General features: G+C 34.5%; 1 protein-coding gene across 7 annotated transcripts in view; it reads left to right on the top strand.

The window, feature by feature from the left end:
- Window positions 1-17,814, top strand: part of NCOA1 (nuclear receptor coactivator 1) — a 257,026-nt gene that overhangs the window by 201,172 nt on the left and 38,040 nt on the right. For all 7 annotated transcript variants that reach the window (XM_081265103.1, XM_081265100.1, XM_081265097.1 and 4 more), the window contains 3 exons: window positions 1,197-1,377; window positions 15,973-16,090; window positions 17,646-17,814. In XM_081265103.1, the coding sequence (XP_081121229.1) occupies window positions 1,197-1,377; window positions 15,973-16,090; window positions 17,646-17,814 (468 nt within the window). The remainder of the gene's footprint in view (window positions 1-1,196; window positions 1,378-15,972; window positions 16,091-17,645) is intronic.

Below are 17,814 nucleotides of genomic sequence, written 5' to 3'. Positions count from 1 at the left end.
GTGAGACATTTCTTGGTTATATGTTTGCAGATACCTTCTCTGTTCTGTGGCTTATCTTTTTATTCTCTCTCTTTTTTAAATATTTATTTTTTAGTTGTAGTTTGGACACAATACCTTTGTTTTATTTATTTTTATGTGGTGTTGAGGATTGAACCCAGGGCCTTGCACATGCTAGGCAAATACTGTACCGCTGAGCCACAACCCAGCCCTTCTCATTCTCATAATGGTCTTTTTTTTTTATAAAGTTCTTCATTTTAATATAATTGAATTTGTCAATCTTTTCCTTTATAGGTAGTGCTTTTGGCACATGTGTAACGAAGACATATTCAAAAATGTTCATAGCAGCTTTACTTGTATTAGCCAAATGCTGGAAACAACTCAAAAATCCATCACAGAAGAATGGATAATTATATTGTGACATAGTCAAACAATAGGATATTATTTAACAATGAAAATGAGTGAACTGCTATATGTGACAATATGTCTGAACTTTAGAAATATAATTTTGAAAAAAGACATTAAAAATACAGACATATAATTCTAGAATCTAGAAAGAAAAAAAATTTAATTGAATTAAATAATGAAACCCAAACAGAAAGATATTTTATATTAATTAATTATCTCAGAAAAACCGTGGTATAATTATTTTGTAAAAAAAGGTCAGTTTTCTTCTATATATTACCTCCGGCAGATTAGTGACTCCCTATTCTAAAAGGTGTTTGTTAAGCTATTAAATCCTTAAGTGGGAAATAACTTTTCTGAGATCTTTGAAGAATGATATGCTATTAACTTTAAAACATTTCCCCAAACTTTTAAATTAAATGTATCTAAAAGTAAAGTAGGTCATTCTGCAAAATTTTGAAAACTATGACAGAAAAAGAAATAACCCATAATGCCATTAAAACATAGTATTCTTGACGGTTTTTTTCTAGTTCAATCCTTTTCTTATAAACAAATGACATTAAATACATACTACATGTATATTATCTTATATCCTGTGGTATATTATTGTAAGCATCCAGTGTTTCTTTTTCTTCCCAGTGGAATAGATAGAATGCTCTAATTATCTCCTCTGTCTTACATACTCACATTTAATTTGTAGAGTTCAGAGGAGCAACTTTATTTCTACATTGTTTCAAGTGAAAATGTAAAGCGTATTTTCTCTAACTTTTGTTAACTTTTGGTTCCCTTCTTAGTTTACAGCTGACCTTGAGCAGTTTGATCAGTTACTGCCCACTCTGGAGAAGGCAGCACAGCTGCCAGGCCTGTGTGAGACAGACAGGATGGATGCTACAGTCACCAGTGTAACTGTCAAATCGGAGATCCTGCCAGCTTCACTTCAGTCCACCACTGCCAGACCCACTTCCAGGCTAAATAGTATGTGTTGGGGACAACTCTTTGTTTTAAATATTTAGCAATAATGTGGATTAGTACTTTGTTGCTCACTGTTGTTGCAGAAACTTTTGCGGGGGAGGGTGGCAGGGATCAAGAATGAAGTATCTTTATCTATAAACAATAAACAGTTATATTTAGACATGAACTTAATTCATGTATATTTTAAATAATAGCATAATCTCTACCCTCTCATGATTGATGTTAGGGTGAACAGTTGTTGTTAAGCAATTTCATGTTCTTACCCAAAGCATTCCATAACACAACATTCAGAAATATAATAGTGGGTCAGATCACATTTCCCAGAACATCCTCCTTGAACACTAGTCTTATGAGTTGCAAGGGGTAAAAAAAAATGATCTGTGCTAAAATACCCCAGGCTAAAGCTGCAGGTCCTATATATTTTCCTGTTGAAGTGTTACTTACCTATTAAAAGTTTTGAAAGGTCCTGGATTAAACCAGTTTAGATTTCTTTAACCTACTATTGCCTACGCTTTCTTGATTATGGAATTTTTTTTTTCTCAAGTAGTATATATTACTCAGGAGAATGAGTTTTCTGTGGAATATTATTTAGGAGACAACTGTATGAAAGTATGTCACTATCATTCTAACCCAGGTTAGTGTTCTCCTAATTAAGAGATATTTTGATAGTCTACCCATTGATTTTTTTTTTCACTCATCAGATTTCAAAGTTGAATAAAACTATTGTGCAACCTTGAAACTGAAGGAAACTAACTAAAATTTAAAATTTATTAGGGTTCCTTACCTTCGTCTTGTCGCTCTAGTGGGATCTGATGTGGATTTTCATTTATTTCAATCTTACTGGAGCTTTAACTATCATGACCCAATTCCTGAAAGTTTATCAAGATTTCCAGACAGCTGCAAAGAATTTTGAGTCATCTATGACATTTTTGGAAGCATGCTTTAGCTGACCAGAACATTACAGCAGGAGTCGGCAGCCTAGATTCAAGAATCACATTCTCCATTTATTGACAATGTTACATCGATAAAATGACTTTTCTGAGTCTTACTCTCTTTATCCACAAAATAAGAATTAGATAAAATGATCAAAAGTTTCTTCTAGGGATGGGGATATAGCTCAGTTGGTAGAGTGCTTGCCTAGCATGCACAAGGTCCTGGGTTCAGTCCCCAGCACCACACACACACACACACACACACACACACACAGTTTCTTCTAATTGAAACAGAGAAGCTGCAGACTCTGGGATAGCAGGCACAACTAGGGAAACAGATAAGTACTGAAAATAGATAAAATGGAAGTCTGCATACTAATTGATTTAGATTCCTTGCTCCCTTCCCCATTAAGTATGAGAAACTTGTTGTGGTCAGCTTTTTTTGCTGCTGTAACTTAAAGACCAGACCAGAACAATTGTAGAAGAGGAAAAATTTATTTAAGGGCTCATGGTTTCAGAGGTCTCAGTCCATATGCAGCCAGCTTCATCATGGCTGAAGAGTGTGGCAGAGGAAAACATCTCATATGATGATCAGAAAGTAAAGAGACTCTACCCGCCAGATACAAATATACCCCAAAGCCACGCCCCCCAATTCCCACCTTCTCCAGCCACACCCTCCACTTCATTTACCACACAGTTAATTCCTATCAGGGGATTAATTCACTGATTGGGTCAAGACTCTTAGAACCCAATCGTTTCTCCTGTGAACCTTCTTGCATTGTTTCACACGTGAGCTTTTGGGGTACACTTCACATCCAAACCATAACAAGACTGAACATGTTTTCTCAGGAGACACTATATAGTCACTAAATGTCTGGATATAGATATATAAGGGGTGATCCCTTTTGCACTCTAAGCAAAAGCCATCTTGCCATCTAATTGTCCAACAATGAAGGCTACCGGAAGAGACCAGCCTTGCACCAAGCCCTCCCAGGCAGTTATAGAGCACTGCAAAAAACAGGCACAGCCAAGGATCATTAGGATTTTGAGGAAAGTCCACAACTTCAAAGAGTGCAAAAGAAACAAAGTATGTTGTGGAAATGTACAATAAGTGCATGAACTGAAAACAACAACAAAACACTATTAAAGTCTTTGGAAAGATAAAGATATATTACCCATGAATAACATAGGAAGGGAAAAAAGGACCAAGAAATTAGATGTCCATAATAAAAAAACTACGAGGAAAATGTGAGACAGTAAAACTGAGAAAAGCTATGGCTGTATTGTGCACTATGCATGTGTTTGGTATGTGCTCCATCAGATGGGGACAGAAAATAGTTTCTGAGGAAAAAACAACTATCAGGAAGCTGTAAACTGAACAATTATCAGAACTTACATATAATTGGAAGGTGTTAAAGTTAAATCAGAGTAGGTAGACCTTTCTGAACATCTGGGGCATTTGGAAGAAAAATTAAAAGGCCTCTCCTTAAGATTAAGTTTACTCTAGACTTTCTCTTAGAAATTTAAAAAAAAAACAACCCTCAAAAGGTTCAAGCTAGGGCTGGGGATGTGGCTCAAGCGGTAGCGCACTTGCCTGGCATGCGTGCGGCCCGGGTTCGATCCTCAGCACCACATACCAACAAAGATGTTGTGTCCGCCGAGAACTAAAAAATAGATATTAAAAATTCTCTCTCTCTCTCTGTCTCTCTCTCCCCTCTCTCACTCTCTCTTAAAAAAAAAAAAAAGATGAAAAAAAAAAAGGTTCAAGCTGATGTACAAGTGAAATACCTGACAGAATGATATTCTATCACTTTTTTTTTGAGAGAGAGAGAGAGAGAGAAATTTTTAATATTTATTTTTTAGTTTTCGGTGGACACAACATCTTTGTTGGGATGTGGTGCTGAGGATCGAACCCGGGCCACACGCATGCCAGGCGAGCACACTATCGCTTGAGCCACATCCCCAGCCCCGATATTCTGTCACTTTTAAAGAGGACACCAAATTTCACTCCCAACAATGTAATATTCCTAATCTCCAGAATCAAATAAAAAATTAATAAAGCCTTTTCTTCTATTAGATGCAGGGTCTCTGGTTGTATTCCTAAGTCCTTGATCCATTTTGAGTTGAGTTTGCATGGTGAGAAATAGGGGTTTAATTTCATTTCGTTGCATAAGGATTTCCAGTTTTCTCGGCACGATTTGTTGAAGAGACTATCTTTTCTCCAATGCATGTTCTTGGCACCTTTGTCTAATTTAAGATAATTGTGATTTTGTGGGTTAGTTTCTGTGTCCTCTATTCTGTACAATTGGCATTGGTCTACCAGTCTGTTTTGGTGCCAGATTCCTTAATAAGACTCCTGTGGTGCAAGAATTAAAATCAATAATCAATAAATGGGATGGACTCAAACTGGAAAGTTTCTTCACAGCAAAAGAAACAATATGAGGTGAATAGAGAGCCTACATCTTGGGAGCAAGTCTTTACCCCTCACACATCAGATAGAGCACTGATCTCTAGGGTATATAAAGAACTCAAAAAGCTAAACACCAAAAAAACAAATAACCCAATTAATAAATGGGCCAAGGACATGAAGAAACACTTCTCAGAAGATGATGTACAATCATTCAACAAATACATGAAGAAATGTTCATCATCACTAGCAATTAGAGAAATGCAAGTCAAAACTACTTTAAGATTTCATCTCACTCCAGTCAGAATGGCAGCTATTATGCATACAAACAACAATAAGTGTTGGCAAGGATGTGGGGGAAAAGGTGCACTCATACATTGCTGGTGGGACTGCAAATTGGTGCAGCCAATATGGAAAACAGTATGGAGATTTCTTGGAAAATTGGGAATGGAACCACCATTTGACCCAGCTATCCCTCTCTTCAGTCTATACCCGAACTTAAAAACAGCATACTACAGGGACATAGCCACATCCATGTTTATAGCAGCACAGTTCACAATAGCTCAACTGTAGAACCAACCTATATGCCCTTCAATAGAGGAATGGATAAAAGAAATGTGGCGTATGTATACAATGGAATATTACTCAGCAATAAAAGAGAATAAAATCATGGCATTTGCAGGTTAATGGATGGAGTAGAGAAGATAATGCTAAGTGAAGTTAGCCAATCCCAAAAAACCAAATGCCGAATATTTTCTTTGATATAGGGAGACTAATTCATAGTGGGATAGGGAGCGGGAGCATGGGAGGAATAGACAAACTCTAGATAGGGCAGAGGGGTTGGAGGGGAAGGGAGGGGGCCTGGGGTTATTAATGATGGTGAAATGTAATGATAATTATTATCCAAAGCAGGTATAAAGACACTAATTGGTGTGCATATACTGTGTATACAACCAGAGATATGAAAAATTATGCTCTATATGTGTAGTAAGAAACAAATGCCAAATGTCTTCTTTGATATAAAGAGAGCAACTAAGAACAGAACAGGAAGGAAGAGCATGAGGAAAAGACTAACAGTAAACAAAGATGAATGGGGGGAGAGAAAGGGAGAGAGAAGGGAAAGCATATGGAAATTGTAGGAGACCTTCAATGATACACAAAATTATAAGAGGTTATGAGGGGCAAGGGGGAGGGGGAAAAAAGGGGAGAGAATTGAACAACAGCAGGGGAGGTAGAGAGGGAAGATGGGAGGGGAGGGGAGGGGAGGGGGGATAGTAGGGGATAGGAAAGGTAGCAGAATACAACAGTCACTAATATGCCATTATGCAATAATGTGAGTATGTAACAGATGTGATTCTGCAATCTGTGTTTGGGGTAAAAATGGGAGTTCAAAACCCAGTTGAGTCTAATGTATGAAAGATGATATATCAATGAGCTCTGTAATGTTTTGAATAATCAATAAAAAAATAAAATAAAATAAAGATGTTGGTCTACCGAAAAACTGAAAAATAAATATTAAAAAATTTTAAAAAAAGAATTGTAATGCATTCTGCTGTCATATATAAATTTTAAAAAATTAATAGAAGTAACAAGAACCTGACCCCAAATCAGGAGAAAAATAAGTTAATAGAAACAGTCCCAGAAATGATAGAGATGTTAGAATTAACAGAAATGTTAAAATAATATTTTTTTAAAATTTTTTTTAATTGTTGTTGGGACACATGCCTTTATTTTATTTATTTTTATGTGGTTCTGAGGATCAAACCCAGCGCCTCTCATGGACTAGGCGAGTGCTCTACTGCTGAGCCACAACCCCAGCCCCTTAAAATAATATTTTAACATTAGAATAATATAATATGTTGAAGGATTTAAAAGAAAATGTGAAGATAATGAGGAAAGAGATGTAGACTACCAAAAAAATGCACAATAGGAAGTGGTAAAGCTGAAAATTGCTATATGTGAAATGAAATGTTATTGGGTAGGTTTTACAGCAATTATATTAGACAGTGTGGAGGAAAAATGGCAGTTTTTGAAGACACAGTAATATAAACTATTCAAATTGATGGATAGAAAATGCCAAAAAAATATAGAGAACATCAGTTGTGTGTGGAACAATAATCAAGCAATCTGACATTTGTCATATAGTACACATGATCAAAGAAGAAAAGGGAAACAGAAAAAACTTCAAAAAAAAAAACCATGGTCAAAATGCTTACAAATGTGTGAAAAACTATAAACCAAAAGATCCAAGAAGTTTAAGGAACCCTAAATAAAATAATAGAACTACTCTATGGCATAATCTAGTCAAATCACCTAACCAGAAATTTTAAACCCATGATAAAACAAAAATTGTAAAAATAACCAAAGAAAATTGACACATCATGATATATAAACAATAGAAAACTATTGACTTCTATAACTTGGGAGTATTTATATTACTTAAATGAAACGAAGATGAAAAGAGATATAAAAATGAAAGTCAGACAGTGCATACTTATAATCCCAGAGACTTGGGAGGCTGAACCAGGAAGATTACAAGTTGAAAGCCAGCATAGGCAACTGAAGGAGACCCAATTTCAAAAAATAAAAAGGACTAGGGACATAGATCAATGGCAAAGTGCCCTAGGATCAATATTCAGTACTGCAAAAAAAAATTTTTTTAATTTAAAAAAGATGTAAAAATTATATAAGATGAACAAAGATGAGGAAACAACTGACTTCCTATATCTGGTATCATTCAGAAATACAGGTGAAATAGGATGTGTTCAAACCAAGCTGAGGAAGTTTATCACCAGCAGACCATACTACTCTCCAGGCTAAAAGGAAATAAATCCAGGTAGAAACTCATCTACGTAAAGTTGGGAAAAGCATCAGATAGAGTAATAGTAAAAGTGTAATTAATTGAAAATTTCTTGTTTAATAAACTTGTTAGTTTCCTTAAATGTAAAAGATAACTGTTTAAAGCAAAAATAAGTAAAATGTCTGACAGTATTAGAACAGATGGGACAGAAGAAATTTGAGACTATTCTGTTTTATATAGCATAGTATAATATTTGAGGCTAGGCTGCTAAAAGTTAAAGATGCATATTGTCAATAGAAAAGTATTCTATAAGAGTCCTGATTCTATATGTCAAAAATCTTTAAAAAGAGCTACTTGAAATATTCAGTGAACTTAACAGGGTCTCAAGATGTACACTCAACTTAAAAAAAAAGTCATCTGTCTTCTGTGTACCAGCTGCATATAGTTGGATAATGATATAGGAAAAAACAATTTACAAAAAAAATTAAGGCATAAATTTTAGAAAGAATAATATATGCAACACTCTACACTGAAAAATTATAGGGTTGAGAGTGGATAAGTAAATGCGGAGAGAGATTATATTCATGAATTAAGATTCAGTATTGCTGTCAGTTATTCCAAAATTGACCCATATAGTTTTAATGTAATACCAATAAAAATATCAGTGTGCATTTTAGTAGAAACTGATAGGCTTTTTCTAAATTTTATGTGGGAATGCAGAGGTCTTGGAATAGCTAAGACCACTTAAAAAACAAGCAAACAAAAACTTGGGAGTATTTATATTACTTATAAGTATAGTCTGTAAGACAGAGGGTTGTGAAATAAGAATAATATCAAGGAGGTAAGTATGGGAGATCAAAGGCCTTGTCTATCATGATGGGAAGTCAGTCCATCTAAATGGAGCTATCAAAAAGTAGTAGCACAGGCTGGGGTTGTGGCTCAGTGGTAGAGCGCTTGTCTAGCATGTGCGAGGCACTGGGTTTGATTCTTAGTACCACATATAAATAAGTAAATAAAATAAAGGTCCACAAACAACTAATAAAAATATTTTTTAAATGTAGAGGCATTTGCAGGTTTAGAAATAAGTAAGCAAATACCAAAGAAAACAGGCACAAGTTGTGAGTGGTTGCCTCAGTTGAGAGGTTGGTAAGTAAGGGATGGAAAGGTGTAAGGCAGAAGACTGGTTTTATTTGTTATGGACCTTTTGGTTCTGACTTTTAACATCATATATATGTGTTAATTTGATTTTTTAAAAAGTTAATAAAAATAGAAAGTGTCTGTTGGCTCTGCAGGCCGAAGAGGTGTTTTTTTCTTAATAGCCTTTATTGAAGCAAATGGTCCTTTTCTCGTGTGAAATTTCCCTCTTGAATAGAGCTCCATATAAAAAAGCTGTAAGTAGGCTAGACTCTGTTATACTTTATGCTGATAAGTATGTAAAGCCTAAAAGCATAGAGAGGAAGATATTGAGGTAGGTGAAGGGGAAGACAACAGATGCAGACAGGTAATTAACAATGTTTAGCTATAGACTGGAAAGAAAAAAGTAATTCAAAAGGCATAAGGCTAAGGAAGGAAGTTAGGTGCAAGAAAGGATAAAAGAATTAAGTACTGGAGAAAGAAAAAGGAAGACAAGGACAAAAAATATGCTAGCATATAAAGGAGAGAGGAAGAATCACTTATAACTCTGTTCACCTCTGACCCCCAAACCGTGTGCATCACTACCTGTTACTGGAACCAGGGTCTAGTATCAGTTGGTCCAGGTCTTGACTTTGTGTCACCCAGGAAAATCAAACACTTTCTTTACTTTAGTCTTCAGTCAGAAGTTGGACTATGCCAAGTGCAAATGTCCTGCAAGATTAACCACCATCATACTTCAAAATCTGAGCTACACCAGTTAAAACTCCAGACTTTATCCGCCATAGTACCTGTCTTATCTCTCATACATTTCCTTTCCTTCCCATTTTGTGCTGTATTTTGAGAGAAACTCTGGGCCCGTTTCCCAGATCAAAACTGAATCTTTAACTCTATCAGTTCTGCTCTTCAGTCCATCTGTTTGAGTTCTTTTAACCATGCTGTCATGTGTTTACTTTCTAGAAATTCTTTTTCTTAGGAATTATTACTTTTATGAGTGGAATAGACTTTTTAATCTGTATAATGATATTTATTTTATTTACTAAGGTTCATCCATTTTCTGTATCATTCCTTTCTTCTTCATTTTCTTTCTATATTAAATTTGCTGTATGTTTCCTGCTATTGACTTTTCTTGAACGTTTATTGAATTTTGATGTCTCTCCATATATACTAAAAAACACTTAGAATGAAAAAATGCTGGTAGCTAGCACATTTCTTTAGCTAAACTGAGAAATCCTTTTCTCCTGGCAGTACATATAAGTTCTGATTAGAGAAGCCCATTTCTCTGTCGTTGAAAGGGAATAGGGCTTTGGTGGTAGGGAAATCCCTTGGGGCAGCCCTAGCATCCACTTTGGGAGATTTCCTGGGCAGAACTCCCACCCAAAGTTACAAATACACCAGTTAGATCCCATGGGCAGACACCAGAGTCAGCTGCACTCTGAGCAGAGTCCTGATGGCAGCTCTTCTGTTGCCCTTTGATTATCCCAGCAATCACCCTTGGCCTATTCCTTTACTCACTTGAATGACACTGAGTTTGGAATTATTATGGTACTTTTCTGGAAAAACCTATCCTGGAAAATCCTCTTTTTACTGTTTTATAGTTCAGTTGAAGTTTTCCCCTGAGCTTGTTTCTAGCTGGGCTTTATTTTTCAGAAATTCTTCACTTTCAGAAATTCAAACACTTTCTACTGCCATGATATTTCTTTTGCCTTTCTTTTAGCTGTGGATTTTTTCCCTCTTTTTCTTTTGTTTATTTCAGTGATATTTTTGGAAGAAAAGATATAGGTAATAAATCCATCACATTGAACTAGAAAATTTCCTTGGGTTTCTGTACATATGAGAAAACTATGATTCAGAGAATGAAAAGGAAAACACCCCCCACACACACACACACACACAAAAGCTTGCTCAGAGTTACACAATTAATATATGTAGACAAGGATTTAAATCTCAGTCTTCCTGAGATTTATATGTGCATGTACATGCTCATGCGGTGTGACCAAGTGGTTTAAACAGTTTGCACATATAAATCCCAGGCAGATTGAGGTATAAGAGCACAGCCAACACAGTATTGGTTTTTCAGCATAGACATCTTATAAGAGAGTATTGTTGATCAAAATGTGTACAGCTTGCCTCTTTGGCAGTACCTCCAAAACCATGGCACTGTTCTTTTGACTGTCTCCAAGTTCTTGTTCTTTAAGGGTGGATTTGATTGTTGAAAATTTCCAGTTATTTAGAACCAAATTTGTTGATCAAAAAAGAGTAATAATTTTTTTTAATCAAAATCACAAGTTTAAAATTAAACTTGTGAGATTTATTTTCTTGAAGGACTTGTGGACTAGTTAAGATCATTCCTGAAGATTCTAAAAATATTTGAGGATTAACATCACTAAAGCAAGTGAAAAACCTCCTCAGTTGGTATTTTTTGTTGTTTGAACACACACATTCTGGGATGATTATTTTTTTAAATCCTATTAATATGTAGTATATTAAAAATTTTGTAAGTTATGGCTGGGGATATAGCTCAGTTGGTAGAGTGCTTACCTCTCATGCACAATGCTCTGGGTTCAATCCCCAGCACAACAAAAAAAGAAAAAAAAATCATGTAGCTGTAAAGATAAAGATAAGTTTTGAGGTTACGTTGTGTGTGTGTGTGTGTGTGTGTGTGTGTGTGTGTGTTAAGTAATTAAGATACAGGCTTCTGGAGCTGGGGCCATAGCTCAGTGATAGAATGCCTGCCTCGAATGTGTGAGGCACTGGGTTCAATCCTTAGCACCACATAAAAATAATAATAATAATAATAAAAAGATACAGTCTTCTGCATTCAAAACAACACCAAAGAAATGTGTAATGAAAAGTCTCTTCATGGGGCTGGGGATGTGGCTCAAGCGGTGGTGCGTTCGCCTGGCATGCGCAGGGCGCTGGGTTCGATCCTTAGCCCCACATAGGAATGGAGTGAAGATGTTGTGTCCACTGAAAACTAAAATAAATAAATAAATAAATAAAGATTGAAAGATTCTCTCTCAAAAAAAAAGTCTCTTCATGAACTTTGGATGGTATAGAGGGGAGAATGGGGCAGTGGGGATGGGAAGGACAGTAGAATGAGACAGACATTATTACCCTATATACATGTATGATTACATTACTGGTGTGACTCTGCACCATTCACAGCAAGAGGAAGGAGAAGTTGTGTTCCATTTGTGTACAATGTCAAAATGCATTCTACTGTCATGTGTAACTAACTAGAGCAAATTTAAAACTTAAAAAAAAATAAATTAAAAGTCTCTTCATTCTAAGAGCTATATTATGTTTTCTCTGTAAAAGAAATGTATAACATGCACAGACTTCCCTTTTTTATACCGATAGTGTCATACTATACATTCAGTGTTCTGTATCTTAGACCCCTTCACTTGGCTACCATTGTATACCAGCATGAAAAGAAGTTCTTTATTATTTTTATAGCTTGTCCTTATTTCCTACACCAGAAGGTAACTTAACTTTACTTAACTAGTTGCCTAATGATAAGCACCTTTTGCTTATCATTAAGGATATAATGAGTTACCTTATAGAGATAATTTACCACTCCTGAGTATATATCTCAAAATGAAGTTCTTAATAGAATATCTGAGTCAAAGATAGATACATACATATATACATACATACATACATATATACATATACATACATACTCCCCAGTGGCCCTTCTCAGATTATATTAACTGGTAGTTAATATTTCTATTTCCATATATCCTTCTCAGTACTTCTAATTGTGCATTTTCTCAACTTTATCAGTTGATATGTTTTTTCTCAAGTATCTCAGGGTAGTGAGATACTTTTAATGATATTTCTTTTATTATGAATTAAGTTGTTTTATGTGGCTTCTTTGACATTTATCAATTGTGTTCTTGGGTTTTTATCTTACCAATTTAGAGAATTTTTTATTAGAGACTCTTTGTCTACATGCTATTTAAAAAAAAAAAATAAAACACTGTAAGTACTGTGCACAGATAGTTGCCAAAACTAGCACAAAACTGAGCCAGAAAATTCCTTTTCAACAGCTGAAGAAAATTAACTGCGAACATGAAAATCAATAAATAACTGCATCAACCGAGGCATAGAATGTACAAAAGCCACCCTCCTGGTTAAGACAATGCCGTCTACTTGGTGTACAGAAAATTTTTAAACTATTTGATAAAATAATTTTTTCTGGGTTCAGTATGGCTAATGGGGATATAAAATTTTCCTTTTAGCCAGATTTTAAATTGAGAAAATATAATGTTGAGCATTTTATGATAACAGATAATATCAGGTGTGCATGCTACTCTAGCCCCATACTGGGGAGGCTGAGGCAATTGAGTACAGCCTGGGAACATAAGTGAGACCTCAACTCAAAAAATAATAATAGCAACAACGAATGTTAATTACCCGATGAAAGATCCCTAAGGGCTTCTTTTCTACCCCTATTTCAGCTGCCTCTCTTGCAAAAATTACTGGGCTTTTTTTTTACATGTATACATACTTATTCATATTTGTAGTAGAAACACAATCATGACCCAAACTAGGAGATGTATTCCAAGGACAAAGAAATAACTTGTGTATTTCCTCATTAATGCCATCAAACCCTCAAATTTTTTATAGAAGGCATTTTCTAAAGGAAGTCCAAAAGTTTGAAATTAGTGCAAGAATAAAAACCAACTTCTTTTAAACAGCCTATGCAAAAACAAAAACAAAACTTTTAATTGAATCAAAGCTTAATTGGTTTGGTTTGTTTTGTTGGTTGATTTTAGTTTTTTGTTATGATTATTTGTTTGCCTACTGCACATCAAATTTAGCATATTAATCCTGTTTTAGAAATATTTTATCTAAGTTCGTAACATTTCCCATCAAGACTTATAAATGCCCTGTTATAACAGTGGGATCTATTGTTTTATATGTGTGCATGCACTTAATATAAGTTAGATTTCTTAAGGAGATTAGGAAGATTGAGGAGTTAATATGTGGATCAGAGCAATGGGACAACTTTAGATAATCTCTGACCAGTTTCCTAATTAAGATAATGATAGGAATTAAGTGATTTAATTTCCATCACCATGGTCATTGTTTTAGTTTGATTATTTTTGTTTGTTGTATTTTTCAACATCCTTACAGAATTTGATTTCTCTAGTATTTGTTATCATAGAAATCAGTTTAATTGAAAGCCATAATTATGTTCATTTAAAAGTGAATGTAGGGGCTGGGGATGTGGCTCAAGCGGTAGCGCGCTCGCCTGGCATGCGTGCGGCGCGGGTTCGATCCTCAGCACCACATACCAACAAAGATGTTGTGTCCGCCGAGAACTAAAAAATAAATATTAAAAATTCTCTCTCTCTCTCTCTCTCTCTCTCTCTCTCTCTCTCTCCTCTCTCTCTCTCCTCTCACTCTCTCTTTAAAAAAAAAAAAGTGAATGTAGGACTGGGGTTGTAGCTCAGTGGTGGGGTGCTTGCCTAGCACATGTGAGGCCCTGGGTTTGATCCTCAGCACCATATAAAGATAAATAAAGAAGAGGCTGGGGCTATGGCTCAGAGGTAGCGCACTTGCCTGGCATGTGTGAGGCCCTGGGTTTGATTCTGAGCACCACATATAAATAAATAAAATAAAGACCTATCAACAATTTAAAAAAAAATTTTAAAGATAAATAAAATAAAAGTATTGTGTCCGTCTACAACTAAAAAAAAAAATAAAGTGAATGTGTTTGTAGGGATTTTTATTTATACTAAATATTACGTGTATTTCACATAAAAGTGAGCTTAATGTGTTTTGCATACTTTTTTCAGATATCCTTAAATCTACTTATTTCTTATTCACTAGAATTAAAAATTCTACATAACTCTTCTCTTGAAACTCTAAGCTAGACTGGAGGTGTAACTCAGCAATACAGTACTTGCCAATCTTGCATTCAGCTCTGGGTTGGATCCCTAGCACCTCAAAGACAATAACAAACTCAAAACGCTTTTAGCTTAAAAATTGCATTATTTACCTAGGACTGCTATAAAGAAATACATAGACTGGAGACTTAAACAACAGAAGTTTATATTCTTGCAATTCTGGAGGCTGGAAGTTGTAACGGGTTTGTTTTCTTCTGAAGCCTCTCTTTGGCCTGGAGATGACTGCTTTCTCTCTAGGCTGTGTTCTAATCTTCTTATAAAGAGTCTGGTCATGGATTGGGCTGTAATGATCCATTTAAAATGAATTGCTTCTTTAAAGACCCTGTCTCCAAATAGTCACATCTTGAGGGACAAGATATTAGGATTTACATATGAATTTGGAGGGACATGGTTTAACCCATAACAATGACCAGTTAACATAGATTCATATGGGAAATTATAAATAACTGTTGTAAAAAGAAAAATAATCCTTACTCCTATTGCCTGAAATGGACCAAGGAGAAAATAGAAAGAGCTTCCCAGAATTTTTTCTATTAACATATATGAAGTAGTTTATAAAGATAGATTCATCCTGAACATAATGTCTTAGAATATGCTTTTTCTTTTTTCTTCAACATATATTATCAATAGGTATACCATAATTCATTAATCAGTCTCTAAATTTCTAAATTCAGGTTATGATTTTTTCCACTATTAATAGTTAAGAGGTAATCATAAATTTTTCCAAAAATTTCTAAAGAAAAAAATTCCTAAAATGTATACACTGTTTTCTTCAGTTACAAAACATAGTCCAACCTTTCTTCACGTGAGTATCATTATAAGCCTGAGTTGTTATACCATAATTATACAGCTATCTTCTTAGGGTAACAATTAGAGCTTTGTTCATTTGCTCAATAGCCTCAAACTGCCATACCCTATAGTTTCTATTTCTACCTTTTATTGACTGCATTTTATCTTTTGCTCGTAGTTCTCATTTCATGGTGATGACACTCTCTCTACATACAGTGTAGTGTAATATGCAATAGATTGAAAAAGTAGTTAAATGAAATTATTTACTTTTAAATTTACTTTTAAAATAAATAATTTCTGACAAAGTTCTTGATTCTCCTATGGTGATATCAACTTATGTACAAACTCAATTCTATATTTTCTTTTTTTTTTTTTCTTTTTTTTTTTTTATTGGATGTTCACAACATTATATATTTTCTTTTACTGAGAAATATTTTCTCACTTTCTCATTTACTTTTATATATAGCTACATTCTGGATAATTTATGTTTCTGAGTAAGTAACCTGTCATTGAAGTAATATTTTATAGGGAAAAAAATCTCACAATTACACAATGTATTTTGAAAATATTGTCATTTTTATCTTTTATTGTGACAATGACCTTTTCTTCTTCAATCAGGATTGCCTGAACTGGAATTGGAAGCAATTGATAACCAGTTTGGACAACCAGGAACAGGTGACCAGATTCCATGGGCAAATAATGCTGTGACAGCTATTAATCAGAATAAAGCAGAAGAGTAAGTAATATATTTTATAAAGTATCAAATACCAACCTCTAAGCCAAGAACTACTATTCCCAAATTGAATTCGTGTTTACATTGTATTTTGTGAGTTATACATTGATATAAATGTTTAAGGGAGAAAAGAAAGGGTGAGGGAATACAGAATCAAGCAGATTAATTTACTACATGACAGAAGGGTAGTGTACATTGTAATCACCAATGGATGGACATGGTATACAACTGTTGTTTTGTATTTCATCTATACTCCTTTGTTTTGATTACTGTAATATTCTTGGGACCTGTGGATGAATTGGCCTCAGCACAACAATTATATTGCCCTTAAGCTTTTAGTCATGTAATTATTTTGTCTAAAATTTCTCTTTGTTTAAAGGCATAAGGAAGGAAAGTACTTTCTACGTCTATTTAGTACTCTGATTAGAATTTAATTTCTTAATCCACATAGGCAGCTGTATTCCTTAGCACAGAGTATGTCTCATACATGGCAACCAAAAGGAGACTAAATAGCATTGAGTGTGGTTTAGAACTTTAACTTGGACTGGGTTCCCATTATAAACTGATACACTGGCTGTTCTTTTTCCTTTAACATATATTATCAAAGGGTCATCACTTTCCCACAGAAAGAGTTCTTATATTATTATATTAGTGTAATTAGAATTAGTATTATTTTCTATATTTTTCTAAGTTTTATTTTTTCTATATTTCTACATATATTAATTTTCTGTATGTTTCTAAGTTGATATCACTTTGGATTAGATGCATATTTTCTACAAATCAACAGTTTGTTTTGTTGCTTCATGCCTACCATGTTTCATTTTTCTAGTTTGATTTCTTTCATATATGTTAATTGTGTCATGCTGTCAATAGGATTTGATCATCTTTTGGGGAAGCAAAACCAGGGATTAAATTCAGTGGCACTTAATCATTGAGCCACATCCTCAGCCCTATTTTGTATTTTATTTAGAAGCAGGGTCACACGGAGTTGCTTAGTTTCTCACTTTTGCTGAGGCTGGCTTTGAACTCACGATCCTCCTGCCTTAGCCTCCCAAGCCACTGGGATTATAGGAATGCACCACCGTGTCTGGCATGATTTGATCATATTTGAAAGTAAAATAATATTTGTTTTGATTATACTTCAGTTATTAATAATTGATGATATAGAATAAGTAAATAAATCTGAGTATAGGCCAAATGATTTTTCTGAGTTTTTATCTTATTTTTATTTTTTTACTTTTGTTGAAAATTATTTTCCCTTAATTATGTTTGTTCCCTTTTTCAGGACATTTCCGTAAGCTAATATGAAGAATATAGAAACAAAATTTGATGATTGACAAAAGAATGAAATGTATTCAAGCTGTATATACTGATGTTCTTTTAATTTCTGTACATTAAGCATGGAACATTTTATCGCATTAGAATTTATTGCCAAGCATTTCAACAGAAAATTTTCTAGAACCAGATTTGTACCTATATGTGTGTATTTGCATTCATAATATTGAATAATTTTTTGCTGTTTCATTTTGAAACTTTCTTAAATCTTTTGATTCTGCAGCCAGTGTATCAGTTCACAATTAGATGAGCTTCTCTGTCCACCAACAACAGTAGAAGGAAGAAATGATGAGAAGGCTCTTCTGGAACAACTGGTGTCCTTCCTCAGTGGCAAAGATGAAACTGAGCTTGCTGAACTAGACAGAGCACTGGGAATTGACAAACTTGTTCAG

This window comes from Spermophilus citellus, assembly GCF_964194105.1.
Source record: "Spermophilus citellus genome assembly, chromosome: 13".
Lineage (NCBI taxonomy): Eukaryota > Metazoa > Chordata > Mammalia > Rodentia > Sciuridae > Spermophilus > Spermophilus citellus.
This window is presented reverse-complemented; position numbering and strand designations above follow the sequence as displayed.